The sequence below is a fragment of the Pseudochaenichthys georgianus genome, chromosome 14 (assembly GCF_902827115.2).
Source record: "Pseudochaenichthys georgianus chromosome 14, fPseGeo1.2, whole genome shotgun sequence".
NCBI lineage: Eukaryota > Metazoa > Chordata > Actinopteri > Perciformes > Channichthyidae > Pseudochaenichthys > Pseudochaenichthys georgianus.
In genome coordinates, this window is record NC_047516.1 from 23,843,076 (window position 1) to 23,870,032 (window position 26,957).

The 26,957-nt window shown below is 40.2% G+C and overlaps 3 protein-coding genes across 3 annotated transcripts; all 3 read right to left on the reverse strand.

The window, feature by feature from the left end:
* Positions 1-1,290: 1,290 nt before the first annotated feature.
* On the reverse strand, positions 1,291-2,247 carry LOC117458945 (histone H4). Its single transcript, XM_034099694.2, has one exon. The coding sequence runs from the start codon at positions 2,226-2,228 to the stop codon at positions 1,917-1,919; it is 312 nt and encodes a 103-aa protein (XP_033955585.1). The 5' UTR covers positions 2,229-2,247; the 3' UTR covers positions 1,291-1,916.
* Positions 2,248-3,467: 1,220 nt separating this feature from the next.
* On the reverse strand, positions 3,468-13,903 carry vps26c (VPS26 endosomal protein sorting factor C). The gene is made up of 8 exons (XM_034099966.2): positions 13,659-13,903; positions 12,506-12,649; positions 11,490-11,639; positions 10,195-10,275; positions 7,441-7,515; positions 6,734-6,884; positions 5,278-5,430; positions 3,468-3,641 (listed from the first exon to the last, which is right to left on the reverse strand). The coding sequence occupies exons 1-8, from the start codon at positions 13,713-13,715 to the stop codon at positions 3,559-3,561; spliced, it is 894 nt and encodes a 297-aa protein (XP_033955857.1). The 5' UTR covers positions 13,716-13,903; the 3' UTR covers positions 3,468-3,558.
* Positions 13,904-21,896: 7,993 nt separating this feature from the next.
* Positions 21,897-26,259, reverse strand: kcnj15 (potassium inwardly rectifying channel subfamily J member 15). Its single transcript, XM_034098929.2, has 2 exons — positions 26,169-26,259; positions 21,897-24,219 (listed from the first exon to the last, which is right to left on the reverse strand). The coding sequence occupies exon 2, from the start codon at positions 24,151-24,153 to the stop codon at positions 23,131-23,133; it is 1,023 nt and encodes a 340-aa protein (XP_033954820.1). The 5' UTR covers positions 24,154-24,219; positions 26,169-26,259; the 3' UTR covers positions 21,897-23,130.
* Positions 26,260-26,957: the final 698 nt, after the last annotated feature.

Here is a 26,957-nt window from a genome sequence, read left to right on the forward strand (position 1 = left end):
ACTGTAGAAAAAGTGCTGAAGGCTGACTGTTAATGGAACTGATAGCGGACTTGATTCGCTTCATTTTGAAAGTATGTATAGCTCTGATGCTCACTGAATTTTGTTTGTGGAGCTTCCAATGGTCACATTTCCCCAGCTGTGGACAGCACTGTTCAGCTGCTTATCCCTCTAATTCTTCTACTGAAAACATTTCAAATGCACCAAATCTTTGATAAAAAGCTGTTTTCAAGTGACACACATGTGTGTCCAGGGACTCCCTGTAAAAAAGTGCTGTATTTTGTTTTTAATATTATAATAAAGTGAAGTTTTCTGGTAGGAGCAAACACACTGATGATCCGGGGCATAGGGTGCGGTTTAACCAGGCTTCCCATAAGGTGCTCGCTGTGAACATGTCTCCAGGTGAGGAGGAGGACTCATTTCATTATACTAAGTTAGGCTATTCATTATATCAAACAGCGTGGCAAATACAGCTTAGTTAAACTGTTTCACTGACACTCATCAGAAACTTGATGCTGATTTAGTGGTTCAATTCAAATATAAAAAGGACAAGAGTGGCTTTCAAGAGGCACTGATTCCCAAATCATCCCTGACTGTTCACACTGGACTTCAAGTATCTTTGATTAGGTGCCTCTCCACTCTCCCTCCAGACTCTGAGACCTTTATTTCCACTGAACAAGAAACCAGTTCCTTTTCTCCTTAGGCCAGGTAAGATGCTTCTGAAGTTGTCTCTGGTTCAGGAGTGGCTTGACAAGAGGAATGCAAACTTGTAGCCCATGTCCTGGTAAGTCTGTGCGTGGTGGCTCTTGAGGCACTGACCCAAGCGACCGTCCACTCCTCGTGAAGCTCCCCCTCCCCATTGTTTAATGGCTTTTGCTTTTAATCCTCTCAATTCTTCGGCCATCTCTGTTGCTTTTGCTCCTTCCACTCAACTTTCTATGAATATGTTTGGCTACAGCACTCTGTGAACAGCCAGTTTATTTATCAATGACCTTTGGCTGGAGGGGGTCAATGACTGGACAACTGTCAGTTCAGCAGCCTTCCCCATGATTGTGTATCCTACTGAATCAGATTAAGACCATTTGAAGGCTCGGAAAACCTTTGGTGGTGTTTTGAGTTAATTAGCTGATCATAGTTTGACACTGAGTCTACAATATTGATATTCAATTTTTTTGAGATACTGAATGTTGGGGTTTCATTAGTTGTAAGCCGTAATCGTCAAGACTTGAAATAATTCACTTTGTGTGAAATGAATCCACGAGACTCACTTTTCCAATGTATTGAGATATTTCAAGCTTCAAGGCTTTTATTGTCACGTGAGCTACAGTGCAGTTATGAGAATGAAAATCTTAGGTCACAGGCTCCTCCAACAGAGCAACACAATAAGACTGATAAAATAGTACACGTGAATAAAATAATCGAAACAGAATGATAGAAACTGTGCAGAATAGTCTATACAGCAATAGGAATATATGTGAGTTGCAAACCTGTATTATATATAGATATACCTGTATTTACTGCGAGTAGGCCTACTTCCGATTACAACAATGTGGGTCATATCAGCTCTGCAAGTCAGTAGATTCCAGTATTCCGTTGAAATGTTCCCTACACTTTTAAGTCAATATATATATACACACACACATTATAGCTGTTGCAAATATATCAGTTGTTTTGACCACAAAGTGCAGTCGTAGTGTTGTTTCCATAGTTAATGTCCTTGTCGAGATGTTATTTAAGTAGTTATATTTATATTTTTAACCTGAACATGTTTTTCAGAAAAGACAAAAACTCTCGCCTGCATCAACTTCTGGTGCTCACTAACGCGGCATCATGAGGGAATAGAGCTCTCCAATTTGAGGATATGGGTGGCCCTTAAAAGGACCTTTGTGTTGTTGTTGTTGTTGTCAGATGGTGAGTATTTAACCTCCGAAACCATACAGAGTGCGGCCCTGCCTCTTGAGGGCATACACCACATCCATGGCGGTCACGGTCTTCCTCTTGGCGTGCTCGGTGTAGGTGACGGCATCACGGATCACATTCTCCAGGAAGACCTTCAGCACCCCGCGGGTCTCCTCGTAGATCAGACCGGAGATACGCTTCACTCCGCCGCGGCGAGCCAGACGGCGGATGGCGGGCTTGGTGATTCCCTGGATGTTATCACGGAGAACTTTACGGTGACGCTTGGCGCCTCCTTTGCCGAGTCCCTTTCCTCCTTTTCCTCTTCCACTCATTTTCAACTCTTGTTGGGTCGGGTCGTTTAGAACGAATGGGTAGATGCAGTTTGACCGGCAGTATTTAAATATTCACTGCGGACCTAAGAGAAGACGGAGAGCGGGAAAGCTGCTAGGCGGGGCCAACGCTGCAGCCTCCACATCATCTGCCAACTTTTGTTTCTTTTAAATATTGTTTATCTAATTCGCGCAGGCTTTATACTGAAGGTTTGATAATATGTAATAAAACCCCTGAATAACATTTATAATTAAAAGAAGACAGAAAATATATAATGCTCATACAGTTAATGGTATAATGGCTCAGGAAGCTGAATTTCGTATGCTCAGATATGCCCAACATCCAGGCTGTGCTGCTTCAGGGGGAAAACGTATATAATTCTTATATAAGAATTTGATGATTAAACGTCCGTTAATATGTAATAAAAGCCTCATATGCTTGATTACATTTATAATTCAAATGAGACCATTCAGCACCCCTCTCTGTAATTAACATTAGATTTAAAGTATTACAAAAATACTTTTGAGATCATATACTTGTCTTACATTATACATGTATCTATTATTTCCAGAGGTGGGAGAAGTACTCAGATCTTGTACTTGAGTAAAAGTAGAAGTACCAGAGTGTAGGAATACTCTGTTACAGTAAAAGTACTGCATTCAAAATGTTCCTCAAGTATAAGTAGAAAAGTATTATCATCAAAATATAGTTAAAGTAGCGACAGTAAAAGTAGTCCTTGTGCAGATTGGTCCGTTCAGAATAATATATATGATATGTTTTATAATGATTGATCATGAAAGTGTTCTCAAAGCTGGTAAAGGTGCAGCTAGTCTGAAGTACTTTGTAGACTGCAGGGTAGCTGGTGGATTTACTCCAGGTGGAACTAAAGTCTGATTTAACACTTGATTATATTTCACATCATTCATCCAGATCTGTAAAGTAACTAAAGGGATTAAATACATGTAGTGGAGTAAAAGTACACCATTTACCTCTGAATTGTAGTGGAGGAGAAGAACAAAGTAGCATGAAATGGAAATACTCAAGTAAAAATTGTTCTTGAGTAAATGTACTTAATTACTTTACATCATTGTTCAGACGGTTAATATTTAGCAGGGGCAAGATATCATATAAAACTAATTATTTCATAACTATTAATAGTCAAAGTACGGATCATCATGATGTAAAAACTCAAACTTCCTATGATTTACTTTCAGAAAAATTAGACATCTATCAAACTGAGATACAACATTAGAAAACATCTTTATTTAACACTTTTGGTCACATTCATGTATATTAATGACAGTGATCATCATTAGAGGAGCTGTGCAGACTTCAGACTCTGCAGAGCTTCAGGGGAAAGTTCTCTGTGATCAGGTGATCATCATGAAGCACCATCACCACGTTCACCTCAAACTCTGAAAAGACAGAACATTATTTAGTTAAAAATACGTTTAGGCACCTCATAGTATGTCAAAAAAATCACATATATATAGTATGTGGTAGTAAGTTTTAAAAAGAGTCATATGATAGTTTGTCAAAAAAACACAGTATTGTATGTTGAAATCATAGACTGTATATATAAATCAAGTTGTGTTCCCTGGATGAGCTGAGCAGGCAGAGTCCCTGTAGCTTCACGGAGCTGCTAGCAGAGAGACAAGAAGCGAGCAGCAGCCGTCACGTGACAGAGCCGTCTCTCAATGTGACCACGCCCTAATTTATGCAAAAGATTTAAGACCTAATATAAATAAAAGGGTCGTGTTAGAAAACAATTCCCTCACAGATCCATAATCATGAAGGTGGAATCTAACTATATGCATAATCAAATGTATGGAGCCAGGGGTAGAAACCTGTAGAATTGGGCATTTTAACATGGGGGTCTATGGAAATTGCTCCTTTCTGCAGTGTGGCACTTCCGCATTGGCGTCCCGGCTCTTCCCCAGAGTTTGCCGCTTGCTTGAAATGTATCATAGTATAATTTGTCGTAAAATCACAACGTAGTATGTTGCAAAAAAAAGGATAGTGTGAAGTAAAAAAAGGGAAAAGTAAAAGTAATTGTCCCCTGTAATAAGTCCCCTGAGACAAATGTAACGTGATATTGGGCTATATAAATAAACTTTGATTGATTGGAAAAACGATACTATAGTATGTCTTAAAAACACACAGAGTATGTTGTAAAGAAATTCATAGAATAGTATATCGTAAGTCCAAAATAGTCTAGTATGTATACTAGTTTATAATTGATCACATATTATACCATATTAGTAGAGTAAAAAAGAGAATGAATACAGTCATAGGAAAAATGTCAGTATGTCAAAAAAAGGTTAGTAGAAACAAATTATAAGAAAGTCATTTGGCAGAAATAATTAGAATTTTAGTAAAGAATGCTATCCAAATATTATTAGTAGAATGGGAGGGGATGAAACCATCTTTAATGGTCACACAGTGACCTCTGCTTTTAACCCAACCTAGTACCAGGAGTCTAGTACTAGGAGCAGTGGGCAGCTATTGTGGGGGGGGGGGGGGGGGGGGGGGGGGGGGGGGGGGGGGTGTCCGGTGCCTTGCTCAAGGGCACCACGGCAGGGTAGGAGGTGAACTGGGAGCTCTCCAAGTACCAGTCCACACTCCATATTTAGGTCTGTTCGGGGACTTGAACCGGCGACCCTACGGCTCCCAGTCCAAGCCCCTACTGACGGAGCCATTGCCGGACTTAGTACTCATCAAAGGGGGTATTTTTTTTAACTCATAAAGAAGCAGCTTTGCCAAAGAAGCAGTTTAATGGATGAATTTACGTTTACAATATTTGACTTCCACCACTGTTTGGATCTACAGAGCTGAATCCCAGATCAGATGCACGCTGAAGGCTCTTTGCGCAGGTTTTCTCTCAGTGAAGTGCCGTTACGTTTAAATGTTTGTTTTTCATATACTGTGTCCTGATATGTGTCCATGTTGATGTTACACATGGAGCTGCTGTGATGCAAGTCACATTTCAGACTTGATCTGACCAATAAAGTATTATGTTATCGTATCGTAAAGCAGCTCGACTTCACTGACCGACTTTGAAGTTGGTGGTCTCCAGCGTGGGGCAGATGAAGAGGCGGGGGAACACCATGTAGATCGGGATGGGGAGGCCGTGGCACACGTCACCTTCAGCGATCTGGATGTTCTGGATCTCCGTGGCGTCTCTGGCGTAACCTTCAGCACAACCTGAACGCACCGGACATTTTAGTAGCAGTCGAATATTATTTTATGACCTGGGTAAAATGACCCAGAAGTACCTGAGAGGCAGCCATGATAAAAGCAGTTTGAACGCTCTAGAAGAGAAGGCGCTTCAGTGCTTCATAATGTAGTGAGGTAGAAGCAGAACGTAGCAGGTATTGGAAATACTAAGTTTAAAGTAAACATACCTCAGATTTCTGATTTGGGTTTGAGCAGATGTGGGAAGTAACTAAGTACATTTACTCAAGTACTACCTGCAGTTTGAAATTGCCAAGAAATAAGTCTTTGAGTTTCTGTTCCAATCTCTAAAATGACGCAATTTTCCTTTAAAGTTGATCAAGATGTGTCTACTAAAGGTGCTTTATTGTTTCCTTTAGCAAAGGGTATACTAAAACATCCTTTACGAAATGCAGGAGGAAAGGCTGCCGCCACATTTAAAGTTATCTTATGGCTTAATTTGCTTATTTCAACACAACAAAAAGGCAAACTATAAACGTTACACTCATTACTGTACACTGATCATAGCGTCAATATTTCGCAGTGAATACTGAGTTGTGGGGGTTTCTTGGGTCTTTTTATTTAATTCAACATGTTGTAATGGTGATATGAACCGGACTAGATGATCTGGCCTTACAGGTTACGCATAAAACATATTCAAGTGGAGACAGGGGTGAGTGCGAGCAACCGTTCCCTTTGCTTTTTTAATTTAAATTCAAACCCTGCTTATTAAGTTATATATTTGTCAGAGTTACCCACGATCATAAAGCTAGCATGAAACGGCATCATAAGCTCGAATGGGGCAAATTATCAAAATGTGCTTTTGTTGACCAGCTACAGAATATTGTATTACGTCCCCCGGTGAATGCGGTCTCTTTTTCGTAGTCCTGATGAATTCTGCGTCACTTATTTCATTTTAACCCCAAGATTTGTTTTAAAACCACCGGGACTCAGGGACAGTTTCATCCCACAGGCCATTAGACTTTTAAACACCTGAACTTTCACATCCATAACATTCACCTATTTGTAACTTACAAATGATGTATCACTTGTATATATAGACTCTTATGGCACTACTTCTATTGTGCTGCACTGTTGGGGGAGCCTGGGACCTAAGATTGTCATCAACATAACTACACTGTAGCTCTGTACGAATGACAATAAAAGCCTTGAAACTTGAGGTTAGGGAAAAGGGGTTAAGAAGAGACATAGGACCCGTCTTTTTTTACTATTTATTGCAACCGTAGAAAAAACCCATCAGCCGTGCCGTTAGAGAACAGAACTGTGAACTCACCGCAGGTCTCCACTCTCACCAGCTGGAGCTCGATGCTCTTTATGGGGACGTCAGAGTTCTCCACCACCAGCTCTCCGGTCAGCGGCTGGCTGATCACGCAGTTGGTGGCGTCTAGCTTCCCTCTGACCAGGAACTTTGGCAAGGCACTCCTCTGAGGGCAGGAAGCAAAGTCAACTTTATTGTCAATCTTTCAGTTTGTGTTCACAGACAGAGAGATCGAAGTTACTTTGTTCAGACTTATGTCAAACAACCAAGAAATGTAACTATTCTAGATAGTATGCTATTAAAAGAGTGTACTGTGCAATGAAAAAGTGTGTAAAATGTCAACGAATGGTAATAAAAAAAGGTGAAAATTAACATAAAAAAGGGTTAAATATCAGAGGTAAAGGTGAAGTAAAGAATGCCATAAATAAAAGTGTGGTTTGTCGAAAAGAATGTAAAAAAAGAAGACATATTATACTACGCTTTTTGATAGTATGTATAGCATGCAGTATATAAAAGTATCATAAAAATAGCGTTGAAAAATAATCTAGAATGACAAAAAAAGTCAAATAAAAAGCATGAGAGAAATTGTAAAAATTCCCCTCAAAAAGTTAAGTTTATCCCCAAAATATAATAAATAATGTCACACAAAACAAAATGCATACAAGTGACATAACATGGTGTACACATTATAGTCAATCAGTACATTGTAAGCTGTTGCTCACCTCCCTGGAGTTCTGCAGGGTGTCTGGAGTGATGGTGAAGTTCACCGGCGTCGGGACAACTTTAGCTTTCTGAGGCTGAGGAAAACATTAAACACGGTTCATCAACACGGCTAACATCTGCTCTGAGTTTCACTGAGTCACGTTCTGCAAGCTAATACTGTAGTTTATTACCATGGAGCTTATTTTAGATACTTGGGTTACTTCTGGGTAGAATAAGGGTATAGTACTTTCATACTGTATATGTGTTAAAGGTCCCATGTCATGCTTTTGCGGTTATCACCCGTCCCCTAGTGTGTTATGAAGGTTTTTATGCATGTAAACGGTCTGCAGAGTCACAAACCCTCGAAGTGCACTCACTGTGAGTGAGCGAGTAAAACTCTTAACACAGAAAATACCTGTCTATGCTGCCCCAGAACGCCTCGTTGGAGATTTCTCTTTTTCCATTGTTTACTTCTTGGGTATAATGAATGAATGAAAACTTTATTACAGACTCAGGGTCCAGATAAAAGACAAGGCATTCAAGAATTCATAGTTTAAGAATAATTTAAATCAGTGTCCTACAAAGACACAACTATACCAATGTCTCCACAGCTGCGATTGGTAGCGTGTAGTACTAAACCTTATGTTCGATAAGGCCAAGAGGTCAGAGTCATTAAGCCGGCAAATACATTTATACATGAGATTTCTTAAGACAGCTTGTAGAGTATTGACTCCTGCAGCCACAAACATTTCACTTGCACTCGACCATCGCGGTCTCTTCAGCAATATTCTCATGGCATCATTATCAGCTACTTGAAGTTTCCGTAAACTTGCTTTTCTGTAGTTTGACCACAGACGTGCCGTTTAGAGCGGTGTGCAACATGCTCTGAGCAGAGACATCTCCACTCCGTCTGTACACGCACCACACCTACGTAGGAGAATGTTTGCTTGTGCGTACATCATGCGGCATTGCCTATACATATCTTCATCATCTGTTTTGTTCTGTAATAAAGTGTCCAAGATATTTTAACTTATTACAGACACTAAGATTAATAGACAATTTAAAATCAGGACATTTAAGACATTTATCCTCTTTGGTGCTAAAGATCATGACAGCACTCTTACTGGCGTTGTATTTGATGTCATGCTCCACACCACACACAGAGCACACAGCAAGAAGCTGCTGGAGACCAGCGCGAGATGGACTCGGCTCAACAAGATCATCTGCATACATAATATGGTTCACTAGAGTAGCTACTATCATGCATCCAGTATTACAGGCTGTCAGTCGCTCGGACAGATCATCAATATAAAGGTTCAAAAGAACTGGGGACATCATTCCACCTTGTCTGACACCATCGCTAACCCCAAATGGGGCTGAGACCCTATTGCCCCATTTGACTTGCACAGTATGGTGGCCATACCAGTAGACCAGAACTCTCACAATGTTTGGGCACCCCTCTTTGACTCAGTTTAACAAATAACTTCCTATGATTAACACGATCAAAGGCTTTAGAAGCATCAATGAAACACATAAGAACTGAGGAGTTATTGCCTCTATATGTGTTGACAATTTCCTTTAAGGCGTATATCCACAAGTCAGTGCCGTGTTTAGCCTTAAAGCCAAACTGGTTATCTGTTGAGTTAATAAAGTCATCTAATCTGTCCAGCAGAATTCTTTCTAGGACTTTTGACAATGTGCTGGCTAACGCTACGGGCCTATAGTTATCTAGGCTTCCCACTTTACCGGCTTTGTCCTTAATAACTGGCACCAACAGAACAGACAGCATTGAGTCTGGTAACAAGCCATGACTCGTAAAGGCAGTAAAGCAGATAGAAGAAGAGGAGCTATCTTCACACTGGCATATTTAACATGTTCAGCAGAAATATGATCTGCACCACTGGCTTTGTTGTCCGACAGCTTGGCACACCTCATGTGGCATTATCACCATTCACTCATTGTCATCAATATCATCTACCCTATACAGTTCACTTTGGACACCGTTGAATAAGGTACTATAATGCTGTCGCCATAACTCCACAATGTTGTCTGTTCCGGATGTTCCGTCAACAGTGCATGGTAGAGATATTTTGCATTTATTAATAGCCCTCACTTCTTTCCATAGTGACGTATTTCAGGTATAGTGACGTAACGTAACGTCTGCGGAGCCGTTACGTTTGGACCAATCTGCGGATTTCCTCACACACACACACACTCGGCGGGACGTTGCGAGGCGCGTTGCTGCGAGGAGCGGACACTGTGAGCTGGCTCACTGGTGAGGGGTTGGCGAGACAGCGAGACACAGCGGAAATCATCCTGGGCACACACACAAGCTCCAAGCCAGGCTGCGGGTGTGTGTGTTCCGCGCTGGGTTTCGCCGTCTCACAGACGGCCACTGGGCTCACAGAGAGGGGGGGGGCAGGAGCTCCAACAAGCCGTGTAGGACAGAGTGAATACACATACTACACAGAGATGCTGTGTGAGAAACCAATGTGAGTTTGGAAAATTGCACGATATAAATCTATTCTAGTAGACCTCAACAAAGGGAAAAAGATCAGTAGAAATGGCCATGACGTGGGACCTTTAATGTAAACAAATATTAATTTAAGCTACCAAACAAATGTAGTGCAGTCAAGAGAATAATATTTGCCTCTGAGATGTAGACGAGTAGCATGAGATAGAAATACTTGACCCTTTATCAGAGGTATTTTAATCTAATATCTGTCTCATTACCATCCCCTGAGTCTGTATCTGCTTCGATGTGAGCCACTGACCTGCGAGTGAACGATGAACTCACAGCTCCGGCTCAGGTCTTTGGCCAGCAGCGAGCGCTTCATGTCGCAGCGCAGCGTGTACTGAGGAGAGGAAGAGAGAGGGTTAACTGACAGGACATTTGATATGTACCCACATCTTTTTGGACTAAACCACTTATAAGGTATTCTAGTTGAGCTCTTGAGGCATCACATAACAACTCTGTGTCCCTCTCCAGAGGTGGGAAGTAGTGGAGTACAAATACTTCGTTACTGTACTTAAGTACATTTTTTCTGGTATCAGTACTTTACTACACTACTTATTTTTCTGACGACTTTTTACTTTGACTTCTTACATGTTGAACACAAATATCTGTACTTTCTACTTCTTACATGTTGAACCCAAATACCTGTACTTTCTACTTCTTACATGTTGAACTCAAATACCTGTACTTTCTACTTCTTACATGTTGAACACAAATACCTGTACTTTCTACTTCTTACATGTTGAACACAAATACCTGTACTTTCTACTTCTCACATGTTGAACACAAATACCTGTACTTTCTACTTCTTACATGTTGAACACAAATACCTGTACTTTCTACTTCTTACATGTTGAACCCAATACCTGTAATTTCTACTTCTTACATGTTGAAACTCAAATACCTGTACTTTCTACTTCTTACATGTTGAACACAAATACCTGTACTTTCTACTTCTCACATGTTGAACACAAATACCTGTACTTTCTACTTCTCACATGTTGAACTCAAATACCTGTACTTTCTACTTCTTACATGTTGAACTCAAATACCTGTACTTTCTACTTCTCACATGTTGAACACAAATACCTGTACTTTCTACTTCTTACATGTTGAACACAAATACCTGTACTTTCTACTTCTTACATGTTGAACACAAATACCTGTACTTTCTACTTCTTACATGTTGAACACAAATACCTGTACTTTCTACTTCTTACATGTTGAACTCAAATACCTGTACTTTCTACTTCTTACATGTTGAACACTAATACCTGTACTTTCTACTTCTTACATGTTGAACACAAATACCTGTACTTTCTACTTCTCACATGTTGAACACAAATACCTGTACTTTCTACTTCTCTCATTTTCCAAACAGCTGGTTCCTTTAGTCTGAATGTGTGTTTGGTGGCGTGATCATTATTATTTAGAGTCATTGCGTGCCTTTTGATTTGAACATGATCTGTGTATCCATCATTTCCTGGTAGTAGAAGTATCCTTCTACTTCAGTAAAGGATATGTGTACTTTTGCCACCTGTGTCCCTCTCTCACCTGAATGTTGACGAAGACGCCGTGGTACGTCTCGTACAGAACTTTGTTGCCCTTCGTGTTCAGGGGGAACTCAAACGGGATCTCAGTCTTTCCTCCCGGGATCTTTCCTGCCTTGGCCACCTCGATGTTGCTGCTGATCAGCTGGATGGGCTGCAGGAAGTGAGAAGCATATTAACAACAGGTTAATGCTCTTCAGTCTGTAGACTGAAGAGCAGACATTTAGCATCAATATCATGTCAGGGAATGTTGCAGTGTTGATCCTAGAAAACTTGTAACACAATGATCTGGTTAAAACTTCTCAATGGGAAAATACTGAATGTCCTCTTCCAATATGAGAGCAACATGATAACAAACAAAGGTATCCCAACTGTAGCTGTGTACATGACAGGATGTGTGATGACCTAGAAGAGCATCAGGACTGTTTGAGGCATATGATAGCTATGTGATGAACATGATGATTCAGCCTCTATGGAGATAGACATCAAGCATACTCATTTCTGACGTGGAGCTAATCTGAAGTAAACATTGAAGACTGCTTTCTATTCCTCCATCTTGTGACTGTGTGACTCCCTCTCTTGGATATCAGCATGTGAAGGACACTGTTCAGGAACTACTTGATGCTCTGTATGTGATGACTACTTCCATTCTGGAGAGGATCACAGACACATGGATCCTGAGGTTGAAGCTCAAGCCGGGGATGAGGGAGATTTTTCTAACAGCTTCTCAATGGGAAGACTTTGGTTATTTTCTTTGCCTTATATTTGCGAATTGAACATCTTTGGGTGTCACTCGGAACAATCAAGACATTAGGAGATGTCAGTCTTGGTATGTTTTATATATAAAAAATCTTTGTACATTTACCAAAGCTGACAAATAAATGTAGTGGAGTAAACTACTACTTCACTCTGAGATTTGAGTCATGAAAAGTGGCATGATATGTGTACTTAAATACAGTACTTTAGTAATTGTATGTTGTTACGTCCCACCACCCCTGTATGATGCTGAGTGTAGTTCACCTTGACAGAGTTGTAGAAAGCCTCGAACACCCCCACGCTCTTGGAGCTCAGCTGCAGGTTGACGAGCCCCTCGAGGTTCAGAGAGACGCCGTGGTGCTGCAGCGGCTCTTTGCACACCAGCAGGATGACGCCCGCCACCACCTCCTGAACACACACAGGGTCAGAAGTCAATCAAATCAAAATGTGTTATAGCCCCAAATCACAAGAAATGCCTCAAAGGGCAGTACAAAGCAAACAAAAGCAAAGACAAAAACAAAATAAAAACGTTTTTTTGTTGCACATACATTTCTTGTGTCTTGGTTTCTCTTATGTACATTGCCTTGTTTTTTATGCTGCTGCAACGCAAACATTTCCCAAATTGGGATAAATAAAGTATCTATCTATCCATCTATCTATTTATCCATCTCTCTATCTATCTATATATCCCTCTATCTATCCATCCATCTATCTATCCATCTATCTATCCATCCATCTATGATGATAAGAACGCATTAAAAGCATTCAGAAAAGTACAGAAACAGAAGCATCACAATATAATTAAAGTACTAAAGTATTAAATATGCAGAGTAATGTTTATATGGGTTTTAATTATTGATGCAACAAGTTATAGTAACTTTATAGTTGCAGCTGCTGCAAATGGAGCTAATCAATAAACCAATAGTTATTTATAAAGCCCAATATTTCAAATTTGCCTCCAATTGCGTTAAAATCTGTACAAAAATCATCTTAATAAGGCTTCTTTATATACTGCCAGGGAGCTTAACCTAATACATCATAACTTTTGTACCCTGAAATGTGTATTTAGAGAGGCATCAAATAGTATTTTAAAATTGTACAATTTTAAATGTACTTTGTTACTTTCAACCACTGATTTGTTAGGAATATATGCAATGGTGTTACTCTTTATTATTGATCTCAGAGGGTTAGAATATGATGGATGACAGATTTTAGTGTAACACCAATCTGATCAGCTGCTGGTCACGTGCGCACAGGAAGCTGCCTCCTAGCTAGTGTTATATTGTAATGTTGTATTACAGAATATATTAATACAATACTGTATTTTACTAACATGACAAATAGTTAATGTTAACTAAACAGCACATAAGTAGAAGAAGCGTATTAGCTAGCTAAGCTAACTGTGACTGCTACTTACCCCTTCATGATAAACTTTGTTCGCTCTTTTTAGTCTTATATCCAACGTGACACTCATCTCTGACCACTACACATCAGACAGACATTTAAAAGAACTGCTTATAAGTGAAAACAACGCGTTTTATATATAAATACAGATCTTGTTTCTCTCCCGATTTGTGTTACGCTTGGCAGAAACAACAACACGACTTCCGGTCTGTATCCTTCAGAATAAAAGCAGCACCTCAGCTCCGCTCTGTTCTCGGAAAGGTTTGATCAGAGCTATTTAATAGAAGAGTTACGACACCGGAAGTCCAAAAACGGTTATCGTCACGTGGTTCATGTAGACGAGGGATCGTTCCCCGGAAGTTCATGGCGGGCAATGTGAATGCATTGATAACAGGAGATAGAACTACGATTTTTGGTAATTATTAGTGAATAAAGGTTTTGATTTGCAATATTTATACAACAAATCGATATGTGTATGTATTTACATCAATATGTTTTCAAAAATAAAATCGAATTTGCTAATATTAAGTGATAATATTAGGATTAGTGTGAACAACTAGTTTACATGTTACTAACAGTGCCTTGGTTAAAGAGCCTGTTGCTGTTTATTTATAGCTTTGAATTCTTTCAAACCAAAATTATCTTCTTAAACTTGTATGGTAGTCAGGAGGATCACTTTCTAATGTTTATTGATACATTTAGAGGGAGGGGATCTAAAGTAATGCTTTAAAATTCAGATTGGATTCATTTCTACCATTTTCTTAAATTCATGGTAGTTTCAGTAATCCCCTGGTAATTGAGGACACAAGTTATCTAAATGACTAATGTCGTCTTTATGGCTTTCAGAAAGGACAGGAGACCGACAGGATATGATGATGATGATGATGATGATGATGATGATGATGATGATGATGATGATAAATGTGTTGCTTTAGGAACATCCATTGCAAATACATGGAATTCAATAAACATAGAAGAGCATATCATGCAGTTTGTTGGTGCCTTTTCCTCCGTGTTGTCCTGGTTTGCTGTGCTGCCTCCTAGTCGCCACCATGGTTTGCTGTGCTGCCTCCTAGTCGCCACCATGGTTTGCTGTGCTGCCTGGGGATGCTCAAATCGCTCAGAGAAAGGAGTACGAATGTACGGCTTCCCCACTGACACAGAGCGGAGGAAAAAAATGGCTGGCTCAAGTCAGCAGGAGCAATTTCACGACCAACAGCAACAAAATATGTGATTTATATACAAACACTGCATTTGCACTTTTTCACAAAACGAAAACCACACCATTGGGAAAGCTTAATGTTTTGTTTAATACAAAAAAACAGGGAAAGGCTTGAAAAACACTGAGAGTTGAGACTCAGGGTGCAGGGTGAGGGTCTCAGTGCAGGTATTCGGGCTCCATTGAACCCCCCTCTGGTTCTTGTGCTGAGAGAGGGAGCAACAGACAGGAGAAAGGGTTAAACACACCTATATAGCACACCTATTGCCTTGGGGAGATAACGTGTTTACTTATATAAAACAGTAGTATTAAACGTACCTTGTGTTTTCACTCTCACTTAAGTCCCTCTCCCTTTGCCATCAATCCAGAATCAGCTGGGCTGCAACATTATACAGACAGGTAATAATCAACATAATCACAAGGACACAATATGGCTCTGCTAAAAACACTCACTCTTACACGCACCAAAGTTATATTTATCTAATATTTAACTCCCTCCACCCCCGCATACAATCCCGTTTAGAAGCCCCTCTTCTCTAATTCAACATGTTGGACCAAATGACATTAAGAGAACGGAATGTACAATTAAAAGGCTGTTCAACGTGTGTTGCTAACTTGCTTCGGTATGCTAGCTTAATCTGTTATCTGTAAACGTTCCCTAAATCTACTAATTTAGGGATAATCCACTGACATCCTTTAATACACATGTTCATTTGAATCAGATGTACTGATAATATCCGCAATATACATCTTTAAACTTCTTCTTACCTTTAAAAGTCCGTCACGAACGGTCTATTATGCTGCAACTCCACAGCTCTGCCAGCCTTGGCGCTAACTTCCGGGGAACGATTGAGAGGCTCCACGATCCGCCATTGCTGTAAAAAAAGTGGTCCATTGGAGTGAACGGAGATGTCGTAACTCTTCTATTAAATGGCTCTGGGTTTGATGTTCCGACCCCTTCAAAATAAAAGACTCAAACAAGAAGAGATACCCTTCTTCTTCTTCTTCTTCTTCTTCTTCTTCTTCTTCTTCTTCTTCTTCTTCTTATTTGCTTTAATGGCGAATCGCTTCCACTTGGAGCATACATCGCCACCTATTGTTGATTTATTTAATGTTCATGTTAAATCCTTGTCCTCAGACCAGTGAGAAACTTGAAGATCACCTTGTTTACTTCATTTATTGAGTTACTTGCGTGTTATGTTGATGTTATGTTGCTCCAATGCAGTTTTCAGAATGAGTCTTTGTCTGTTATATTCCCGGCAGCTAAAAAATACATGAGGTATTGTCTCTGATTGTTGGCAACCATCACAAATGCCAGTTGGATGTTTTCCAATCAGATGCAGTGATGAGTTTAATAAAGAGTGACCCAATTTGATCCTGCTGTTAATGCTCTGTTCTCTTCTACTACTCCCCCAAGTGCTTTCTGTTCCTACTTCCCTTTGTATCTGGTATAAATGTCTTCCTTTAGTGTTACTGTCCCATAACTTTTGCCATTGTTGCTTGATAACAACTTTCGTAACTGATTTGACTTCTGCTCTACTGATGGGTACTATTAAATCAATCTGGTTTGCTTTCAATCCATTTTTTGCCAGTTGATCCACTACCTAATTACCTCTGTTACAAAATGGTCTATGAAATAACTAGGAAATAAATAAGATTAACAGCCAAAATGCTGAAAAAACAAAGTAACAAGGATGTACAGTCCAAAATAGAAAGAAAAACAAACCTTAATATATATACAGGTCGAAGAAATATAAACTGGTACCTCTCTGCTCTCCCACAGTCAGACTAACCCAACATCACTTTTTATACACTTAATTACTGTTATTCTTATCATCTACAAACATATTCAAAATGTAGTTCAAACTAGTTATAACACAATAAATCAAATAGGTCAACATATTCTACATTTCTGACCACAGAAGCCTTAACCAATAACACTTTAACACTTGGAAGAAAATGGTCACCCGTGCCCACGCACTACATGGTATGCTCCAATTGAGCACAGGTACTTCCACTGATTGAGCCTCTACTTAACGCTGCAGTTTTCCGTTGCTCTGTTTGGACCTCACAACCTTGAACGAGAGGGTAAGCAGTTTACTTTGGCACATCATTGTTGTGTATGACTTCAAATAAAGCTGTCTTGAACAAATAATGACTTGGGTTTTATTTTACCAATGTCCAGCAAAGTTATTAATGTGTTTCCCTCAGTGCCTTTTACCATGCCCCATATGCCAACTGCGATGGAGTCTTCTTCACAACCCACATGCGCTGGAATCAGGGCTGGACTGGGACAACAAATCGGCCCTGGCATTTAGACCCAGACCGGCCCAAATCCATAAAACAAACAAATAGTAGCGGTTATTGACAAGAAGAATAACTCAGTATAATTTAAAAAAACGCTATTATTATCCTTTTTACGTACCAGGGGCAAACTAAACTAATACATACAACAAGTATGTGTAACTATCAATCATTAGAAATTAGACCTTCAAACCCTCTCACAAAGCGAACAGTGACCGAGCACTAATAGGGGGGTCTGATGGTGGTGGAGGCGGGGAGGGAGCGGATCAACTCAACATTGTAAATAACCAACAAAAGACGATCACCGGTTCATCTTGTTTTTGGCTTGAGAATAGTTTGGGCAGCGTGAGAGCGTGAGATTGAGAGTGAAAGCGTGTGTCATACGCTAGATGCGTGAGAGTTGGCAACCCTGCATTACCTGCTGCAGGTGGGCCGACCAGTTCTACAAGAGGGAGACAATAGCTGTACTTATTTTTTAATGAGCCACATGCCATGATGCACCAACTTCAGACTTCCTCACAGAGCCACTCCTCCAACACACACGAACATGACCAATGAGGGCACAAGAAAATGGTGGAATGAGCTCCCCATTGAAATCAGGACAGCAGAAAGCTTACACATCTTCCAGACTGAAAACTCATCTCTTTCGACTCCACTTCGAGCGATAGAATTATTAACAAAGCACTTATATACTAATAAAGGGTTGGCTTATCTAAAGCCAGTTGAGTAGCACTTGACATGCTTGGCTCTATGAAACCTGATGTACTTATATGATTCTGTTTTCCTCAAGGTTGTGTCTTCTTGGTCGAATGTACTTATTGTAAGTCGCTTTGGATAAAAGCCTCAGCTAAATGCAATGTAATGTAATGTCTGTAAGAAAAGTTTTAAAAAATAACCCCTTAAATGATGACTTCTAGTTAATTTAAGGGGGGGGCCCTATAGTGCCCTGCCTCCCCTTTCTATGACAACACGATAGAGATAGGACCAGATGAATCTACAGGATGAGTCGACGGCATCTTTTCTTGGGCTCGTTTCTCCCACAGATCGACCCTCTGATATGACTCCCTGATAAACACTGCTATGTCATTGATTAGGTTGAAAAGTGCTCCACATTCGATGACATTTTGGGTAGTTTCAGCCAGGACAAGATTAAGAACATGAGCATAGCACCACACATGGACATGAGTGGGTGACTGGGAGGTCATCAGTGCAGAAAATCCTTTGTACCGGCCTTTCATATTGGATGCTCCATCCGTTGCATTACCTATACACACATGCCCTTGTCCAGTTTCAGATGCATGAAGTATTGTCCGGTGGATGCGTGGCACTTCACTAAAGCCACAAGCCTCTCTTGCACAGTCTCATTGACATATTTTAAGATTACTGAACACTGATCCTGAGAAGTTCTGTCTTGTGTTGTGTCCAGCTGAACAGAAGACATTCCGGCCTTCTGGACATCACTGGAGATACTTTCTTTGATTAGACTACTAACAGTTTCTATGATGGAGTTAACAGTAGTTTTGGAGAGTAGGGTGATGAGAGACCCTCTACCTTTTGTTCCACTGGATTGGTGAAATGTCTTGCTCTTCTCTACGCAATCATCCAGATGCTCTTTTAAGCAGATATCATACTTTCCTAATAAAAGGATGAGCTCCAAAATGTTACCGTGGTCCACGGTGTTGTCAGCTAGCCTATATGCTCCCTCATTCTCCACCTGCCTGCACTTTCACCACACGCTCCAAAACCTGACGTCTCTTTCGGACTTGTTCCCTATGAGCAGACATCTGACTGCCAGCAAACATGCTTTCGATGTCTGCTTTAGAGCACCGTAAGAAAAAAGCTTCAGCACAGGTTGAATGTGTAATGCTCTTTCCGTGCTCCTCTGTACGCTGGTGTGCGTGCCTCCAACCTGACATTCCAGTTATAAATGTGCCAGTGTCAGTCCTCTTCCCAAATGCCAGACATACAAAACAACATATGACGTCCCTTGCAATATGACGCCACTTTCTGCTGGTGCCATCTTTACAGGTGAAGACCGTCTGCACAACTGGATTTCTGGTATGTTGTTGTGGGTGCTGTTCTAAAAACATCTGTAACATAGATGGCTCGGGGCGGGGAAAGTAATCTATGTCCTCCTGCTCTTTGCTCTCCTCACTCTCCTCCTCTGGGGTGCTACCTGGCTCAACACGATGATACAGAATGATGGCTTCCCTGATAGAGGTCCATACAAATAGGCATTGACATAACAATACCACACAGTTAATGGTCAAAACTACATGTGTGCCTCCATTTTTTATCTATTTCTATATTATTCATTCTATATATTGTCAATCAAAACTACCACAACAAGCTGACTATAAACATTTTCTTCAGGTCCCAAAAGACCACTGTTGCCCTTATAACCAAATAAGTAAATACACTAAACGAAACAAGCTGCCAGCTGACAGTAATTGTTCATGAATGTTGGTTAACTTTCAATGAGACAACGTATCAGAGTCCCATTAAGCTATATTTTAACTTGCCAGGGAAAACCTAAAAAAGCCAGTTTACTAGCTTGGAGGCTAACGAATGTTTCTCTTATAATATTTGTCTTATTAGTGCTTCATCAAGGGGATATTAATGGGTTCCAGAACTACAGAGTATCATAACCTTAATAATAATCTTTTCCTAATTTTCTTAGCTTCTGCTTACCGCCAGTTCTCCTCGCTCTCCCCACTCGCGCTGATCTCTCTCCCTCTCATCATCTTCCTCACCACCAATATCGGCCACGGGTTAGAAGAAGATGGACCTGCACCTGTACTAAACATGTCGGTTATTTTGACACAAGCGGCAGCATCAGCACGAAGGGCCTGCTTTTTTCTTGCCCGCAATTGTTCTGCTCTCCCTTTTCGCTTGGCCTTCGCCTTCGCCATTTCTAACTCGAACTTTTTTTTTTCTCGAAAAAAAAGGCAGTTTGGCTTCAACGGCCGGCTCACCTCCTGGGGGCGTGATTTAATGATGCACACCGGGCAGCCCAAAGGGGGAGGTGATTAAAGATTTGATTGGGCCGGCCCAGTGTCAATTACTAAAAACATTTAAACAGAGGGCCAATATACCCGTCTTATGGGCCGGGACTTCAGGAAGAAAAAAAAAAAATGACGTGTCGGCCCAAAAGGCACGTCGGCCCACCGGGAAAATGCCCGGTATGCCAGATGGCCAGTCCACCCCTGGCTGGAATCCACACAAATTGAACAATAATTCCCAAATGGACTAACCTATACATGATGTGCAAAATGTCATGTAGAATAAGAAGAGATAGCCTGATGGTGACTCGCCATTCAAATCATTTAAAAGTACGGATATTGAAGAAGCTTTAAATTAGGGTTAGGGTAATAATCATCATGCAGAATGGCGTATATAATCACATAACCCATATCATATTACAGGATAATGATTGTTAATGCCTCTCTCTTTATCACTTTAACGCTGCAGCTTTTAAAGGTCAAACTAAATGTAACTTTACACACTTAAAGGTGGGGTAGGTACGTTTCAGAAACCGGCTCGAGATACACCTTTTGTTATATTCCATGGAATGCTCTTAACATCCCGATAGCAATGAATATCTGAAGTGCTTTGACAAAAAATCCGTAAAAAAATGTCATCTGTAGAAGCCGTAATACTGTAAAAAGTACAACATCCAAAGATTGGAAGGCCTACCTGCCTGTCAGCCTTCCATCGGGGCACAAATTTATCTCGTGCCCTCATTGGTCATGTGCGCGTTCGTGTGTTGGAGGAGGGGCTCTCATTTCCGGTTGTGTATTTTCAAATTCTAGCGATCTCGAGCCGGTTTCTCAAACTTACCTACCGAAAGGTGGGGTATGCAATTTTGGAGAAACCAGCTAGAGTGCGCTAGAATTTGAAAGTACACAACCGGAAAAAACCTGCCCCTTCCTTCAGACTTCCTCACAGAGCCCCTCCTCCAACACACACGAACGCGCACATGACCAATGAGGGCACGAGATAAGTTTGTGCACAGATGGAAGGCTGACAGGCAGGTAGGCCATCCAGTTACTTTAGTCGGGCTAAATATATTCATATAAATATACATAGAATATTTCATTCTGAAGTGGTGTAGAAGTATTAGAATGAAAACCCTTGTTTTATTAATTTATATTAGATGACCTCACATCAGACAGCATTTTCTAGCCAAGCTGTTAGACCCCCTCCGTCTCTGGCAGTAAAAGATCAGTTGTGTTTTGGATTTAAAGATTTGTTTGGACCAGATACATAGATTCATATAAATATACATAGAATATTTCATTCTGAAGTGGTGTAGAAGTATTAGAATGAAAACCCTTGTTTTATTAATTTATATTAGATGACCTCACATCAGACAGCATTTTCTAGCCAAGCTGTTAGACCCCCTCCGTCTCTGGCAGTAAAAGATCAGTTGTGTTTTGGATTTAAAGATTTGTTTGGACCAGATACAGCTGCCACGCACACGCTGTGTTTCCACAACAACAACTAAACACAACCTGAGACGGGGGCTGAACCTGTTCTGTCCTTCAAACTGCTCCAACAGTCATTCTCTGAAACCATCTGTTACTAAAGTACCGTGTGTCTATGCCAGCATGCAGTGGGCAGTGGGAAAATAACAATTTGATCTGTTAAATATAATAGAAGTGGTGTTACTACAAAGTTAAATTAGGCTTCTTTGAGTAAACTACTCAACTTTGGAACAAAAAAACATATTTTTACTTTTATTTATTTACAAAAATCTACATCTTTTACACACATTTCACTCTTCCATGTTCAGCTATCTTCATCTTTAAAACACAACAAACAAACTTTACATCTTCACATGAATCATGTCTTGAACAGTTGGATTTCTTACCGCTTGTTTGCTATTCCCAAAGTCATATAAAGAACCCTGGTGTGTTTATGTGAGCCTCATTCTGATGTGTCGACGTCGATAACGATCTTTATTATTCTGTGGATAGTGTCTGTATTAAACTGTATATTTGTATACCTGACTTATAGTGTTTCCAATTTCTAAACTGCTGTTCAATAATGTCCTCCTTTATCATGTTCATAGTGTAAATACATTCAGTCTGTTTATACCTGTCACATGTATGTATATATATTTCTATTATACTACAACTCTGTAGTATACCTCTGGTTAGTACTTGTACTCTGTGCAATCGCAATAAAGTTGGATGTAATCTAATGTGTGCAAGTTGCCAGGGAGAACATCTTAGGTAAAAAACCTCGGCCTTCAATCAATCAATCAATCAATCAATGTTTATTGATATAGCCCAATATCACAAATGTTACATTTGTCTCAGTGGACTTCACAGTTTGTACAGAATATCAGTATGACAATACGACACCCTCTGTCCTTAGACCCTATGTCCTTAGACCCTCTGTCGTTAGACCCTCACATCGTACAAGGAAACACTTCCAGAGAAAACCCACAGTTTAAAGGGAACATGGGAGAAACCTCAGGGAGAGCAACAGAGGAGGGATCCCTCTCCCAGGACGGACAGACGTGCAATAGATGCCGTGTGTAATTGAGATGGTGGAACTCTTTTTCAGTTTTTAGGAAAAGTTTCTGCAGTAGAGTAATATTGTCTAAGTAGAGCTAAGGATTGTTTTGATTGTTGGAAAGTCTCTGAAGCTCGTGTTAACCACAGGGTACATTTCCTGTATCTAAAAAACGAATTCAGAAAAACCATCAACTTTGAGAAAAGGTACCAAGAGGTAGAAAAATGCTGACTCGTTCCAAGATGTGAGGACTCATTCCTGCAGCAATCTGTTATTCTCAATGTAATGCCAAGATGGTTTGGGTTGGTGGAAGGTAATGAGTATTCTACTGTTTATGTAAATGTCTAAAACGTTGAAAAAATAAAAACTAAGTTCAACTGATCAAGCCCAAACTAACTTTCACCATTACATGAAACGGTGTAAAAAAACAACACGTCCTCTATTCTTTCTTGTAGTCCTCCTCCAGTTTGAGCTTCTCCGTGTTGTTACTCAGGACAACCGCATCGTTGGTGACTTGCACCTTGTCGAAGAAGTTGAAATCTGCCACGTATCGGCCCCCCGTGGTGCTGAACAACACCGGCTTGAACTCGTACCCCCAGAAGATCTCCTGCGGGACGTAAGAGGTGCGGCTCTGGCACGTGGCGGCGGTGGACTCCATGGTGGCGTTCAGGGTCACCAGCAGCTCGAAGTCTCGGGTCTGCAGGTTCTCAGCGTTGAGGCCTGTGAGAGGACTGTGCTCGTCCAGCACGTGGTAGAAGGTCAGCGGGAGGATCAGGAATGGGCACTCTCCACTGGAGTCCATGAAGAAGTCCACAGAGCTCTGGTGGATCTGTGTCTTCTCACCTTCCTCCGTGACGTTGGACTGGAGGAATTTCCCCGTCAGCTGGCACTGGATCAGAAGACTCTTCCTCATGTTGGCCACTCTCACCATCAGACACAATTTCCCGGCGCGCCGGCAGATCACCGCAGACTTACTGAACTTGATGGTCTCCGCTCTTTTCTTTGGGCGGGCCAGTTTGGCGAGAAAGGCCCCGGTGACGAAGATCTCAGCCAGGCCGGTGATGACGAGCTGAGCCACGAGCGTGAAGATGGCCAGCGGACACTCTTCTGAGATGTACCGTAAACCGTACCCGATGGTGGTCTGTGACTCCAGGGAGAACAGGAAAGCTCCGGTGAGGGTCTTCACGTTCACCACGCAGGCCGTGCGGTTGACGCTCAAGTCGGGATCCAAATCCCCGTTGCCCATGCCGATGAAGTAGAAAATGACCCCGAAGATGAACCAGGTCATGACGAAGGTGGAGGCGAACAGAGTGAGTTTGTAGCGCCACTTCATGTCCACCACCGTGGTCCAGATGTCGTGCAGGTACAGCTTCACCATGCCCTCCACGTTGTCGACGCGCACGTTGTTGTGGCCGTCTTTGGACACGATCCTCCGCTGGACCTCCGCCGTCCTGGTCGCCATGGTGATGTCAGTCAAACTGATGGTGACTAATGATGAGATCTCAGTATGGCATCACCTATGGATGAGCTGGCACGAAACAAAGAAGAAACAAAACATTAATATCAAGTAAATTACATATATGTACATTCTACAGAAAAGGTGGAAGTACTGTCACTTACTTTTGCAGACACCAAAATACATGACATTGACCGAATACTCACATTCATTATATATGTTGAATAAATAGAGATTGTCTTTGCAATGGTACTAAATAAAAACAAATTGAAAACTGGTTTTATACATAAATTGCAATTTATTTAAAATGCCAAGTTCAAGGAACTGCCTTGTCACTTTGATCATACATGGAAGTGGAGCCTATAGTTTTAATTTAAAAAAAAAAAATTTCAATAAATAAATCTCATTCATATTTACATAACATTACATACATTAAATATAACACTGAAATGGTAAAAAAAAAAAACCGCTAATGATTATTAATAATATCCAATTAATGTCAGTCACCCAAAATTACCATTGGTGTTACTGCTACACAAAACGCTTTTATTTTGAAGTAATGTACTGTCTCTGAAGTGCCTCCTGTAACAAGAGATCCTTTGAGGCAGTGCAGTGGACAAAGACATAAGGAAAGTCAGATACTTCTACTTTGTTTGTTAATGGTGTCATTTTATCTTCAAATTGTACGTGCGTCTTTCAAGTCTGTCATTAGTGTTACTAATTTCATAGCCCTAGGGGTGAACATTTCAATGGGAAAATGTATTGTATTGAAGAGTTAAACGATTTTGATATTGACTGAAGCCATATTTGGTCTGACACATGGCAGCCATTTTGTTAAAATGGTAGCGTTTTCTCCAAATTGTCACCGGTGTTACTCTTCTTCCTGCTAACACGTAACACCAGTGACGTTCCTATATAAATAAGCTTTGTATAATGTATACAAATTATAAAAATAATAAAAATACTTTAAGCTCTACTTGTTGTGGATTCATCAAGTTAAGAGTTAGTTATTGCTATTTAACAGGTTTTAGATGTGTTTAGAAGGAATATATTTCAGCAGATTTGTATCACCCAGATTCCACCTTTTCTGTAGAATGACTATCTGTTCATATCTTTATACTGTCTATATACTATACTATCACTATACTGGCAATACTGTTTATACTGTAGCCTATATACTTCATCTGTTTATAGCCTATTTATAATTATTTCATATTCATTTATTTATATCATGTAGACACTTGCACTGCTATTTTGCACTTCTGGTCGTTTCGTTACTAGTACTAGTACTAGTAGTTGAATCTGAATCTAAATGTACTTTCAGTTTTAGATCCAAACATCCAACTACATTTATTAGAAAATTGTAGGTACTTTGAAGATAATACATTACAGTGTAAAATAAATCATTAAGTAATTCAAATCTGCTCCATATATTTTTCCAGCCACAACATTTATGTGATGAACAATTCATTGCATTAATCCAGGAATAAAATATGTGTTTTCTTTAAAAGGACTTTAATCTGAGGTAACCATACCTCAGATTTTTGATTTGGGTTGGAGTACAAACATGCCACCATTGATATAGGAGCTAAAGTAAAATATGTTGCATATAGAACAAATTCTAACAAAACTAAAAATACAATTAAAATTAAAGTACTGGAACTTCGAAAATGAATTCAAGTCCAGTACTGTATGTAAAATATAAAATAATCAATATAAATGAACAAATAAATTAAAGGCTGAAACTGTCAATGCATGTGTACCTGCTGTTTGAAATGGTCACTAAATGAGTCTTTGTTAAAGTCTCTAAAATGGCACAATGTTCCTTTAAAGTTGATCAAGAAAAGTACAGCAGATGATTCAACACACCAAATAAAACTATAAAATGTAAGTCTAAACCTACAGTGTAACGTCTCAGGGTTAAAACAATGTCAACAAGTCAACCTAAGAAGTAAGCCATTACAGGAGCCGGAGAACATTTACTTTAATCATTGATTTCTTGATAAATCTGTGTTACTCACATCCCGCTGCCTCGCTGAATACTCTCAGGTGCTTTGCTTCACTTTTCTCAGGTGTGCCGCAGACAAAGATGAAAGATGAAGCGTCTGCAGAACATCTAGTTCAGTGTCTTCTTTCTTTCTATTGTCCGAGTTGTGTGAGCGCTGAACTTTGGCACAAACGTATTCAGGGTCGGCAGACAAAAGCCGAGCTGTAAACTCTGATCTGAGCGAGGGTTGGCTGTTTTACCTCCGCCTCCTTATCACCTGTCCGCCAGGTAACCAGCAACTTAAAGTTTGTTTTGATCCTTTTATGGTTGTTGTTGCTTTACACAAACACACCCACATTTACTGCTTACAGAACGTTTTCTAAAGGTCATTAAGAAGGGACACTTTGATGTCAATACAAATAATAACAATGGTGTGACTCTGTGGAAAACTAGAGAAACTTCACTGAGAAAATGTGTGTACCGGCAGCTGAATACCGCAAACACTTCTGAAGTATTTGGAGCTTTTTCAATGTATTTCTGTGTCTGAAATAGATGTATGCCTCATATTTTAAATAAAGCACAAGTCGAATGAAGTTGTGAATTCAGGTAAAGTTCAAAAACTAAAAGGGGTTGAAGTTTAACAAGAGCAAATTCAAGGGAAGTCCTAAATAACAATAGGCTTCAGTTAAAATAAGTCTATCAGTTTACACGTCGAGTTAAAATTAGCGAGTCAATTATGAGAACAATTGTAAAATCTGAAGATGTATTATTAAAGAATTAGCTGATGCTCAAACACTGATGGGAGTGAAAGTTGAGGCTCTTA

What these genes read in the sequence shown, in the direction of transcription:
- kcnj15 (XM_034098929.2), bottom strand. Translation starts at nt 24,153, where the DNA reads ATGGCGACCAGGACGGCGGAGGTCCAGCGGAGGATCGTGTCCAAAGAC.
- LOC117458945 (XM_034099694.2), bottom strand. Translation starts at nt 2,228, where the DNA reads ATGAGTGGAAGAGGAAAAGGAGGAAAGGGACTCGGCAAAGGAGGCGCC.
- vps26c (XM_034099966.2), bottom strand. Translation starts at nt 13,715, where the DNA reads ATGAGTGTCACGTTGGATATAAGACTAAAAAGAGCGAACAAAGTTTAT. An exon ending in ACAAAGTTTATCATGAAGGG is followed by an intron (nt 12,650 to 13,658) that starts GTAAGTAGCAGT and finishes GTGTGTGTTCAG; the next exon opens with GAGGTGGTGGCGGGCGTCAT. An exon ending in GGTGAGAGTGGAGACCTGCG is followed by an intron (nt 5,431 to 6,733) that starts GTGAGTTCACAG and finishes CGGTGCGTTCAG; the next exon opens with GTTGTGCTGAAGGTTACGCC.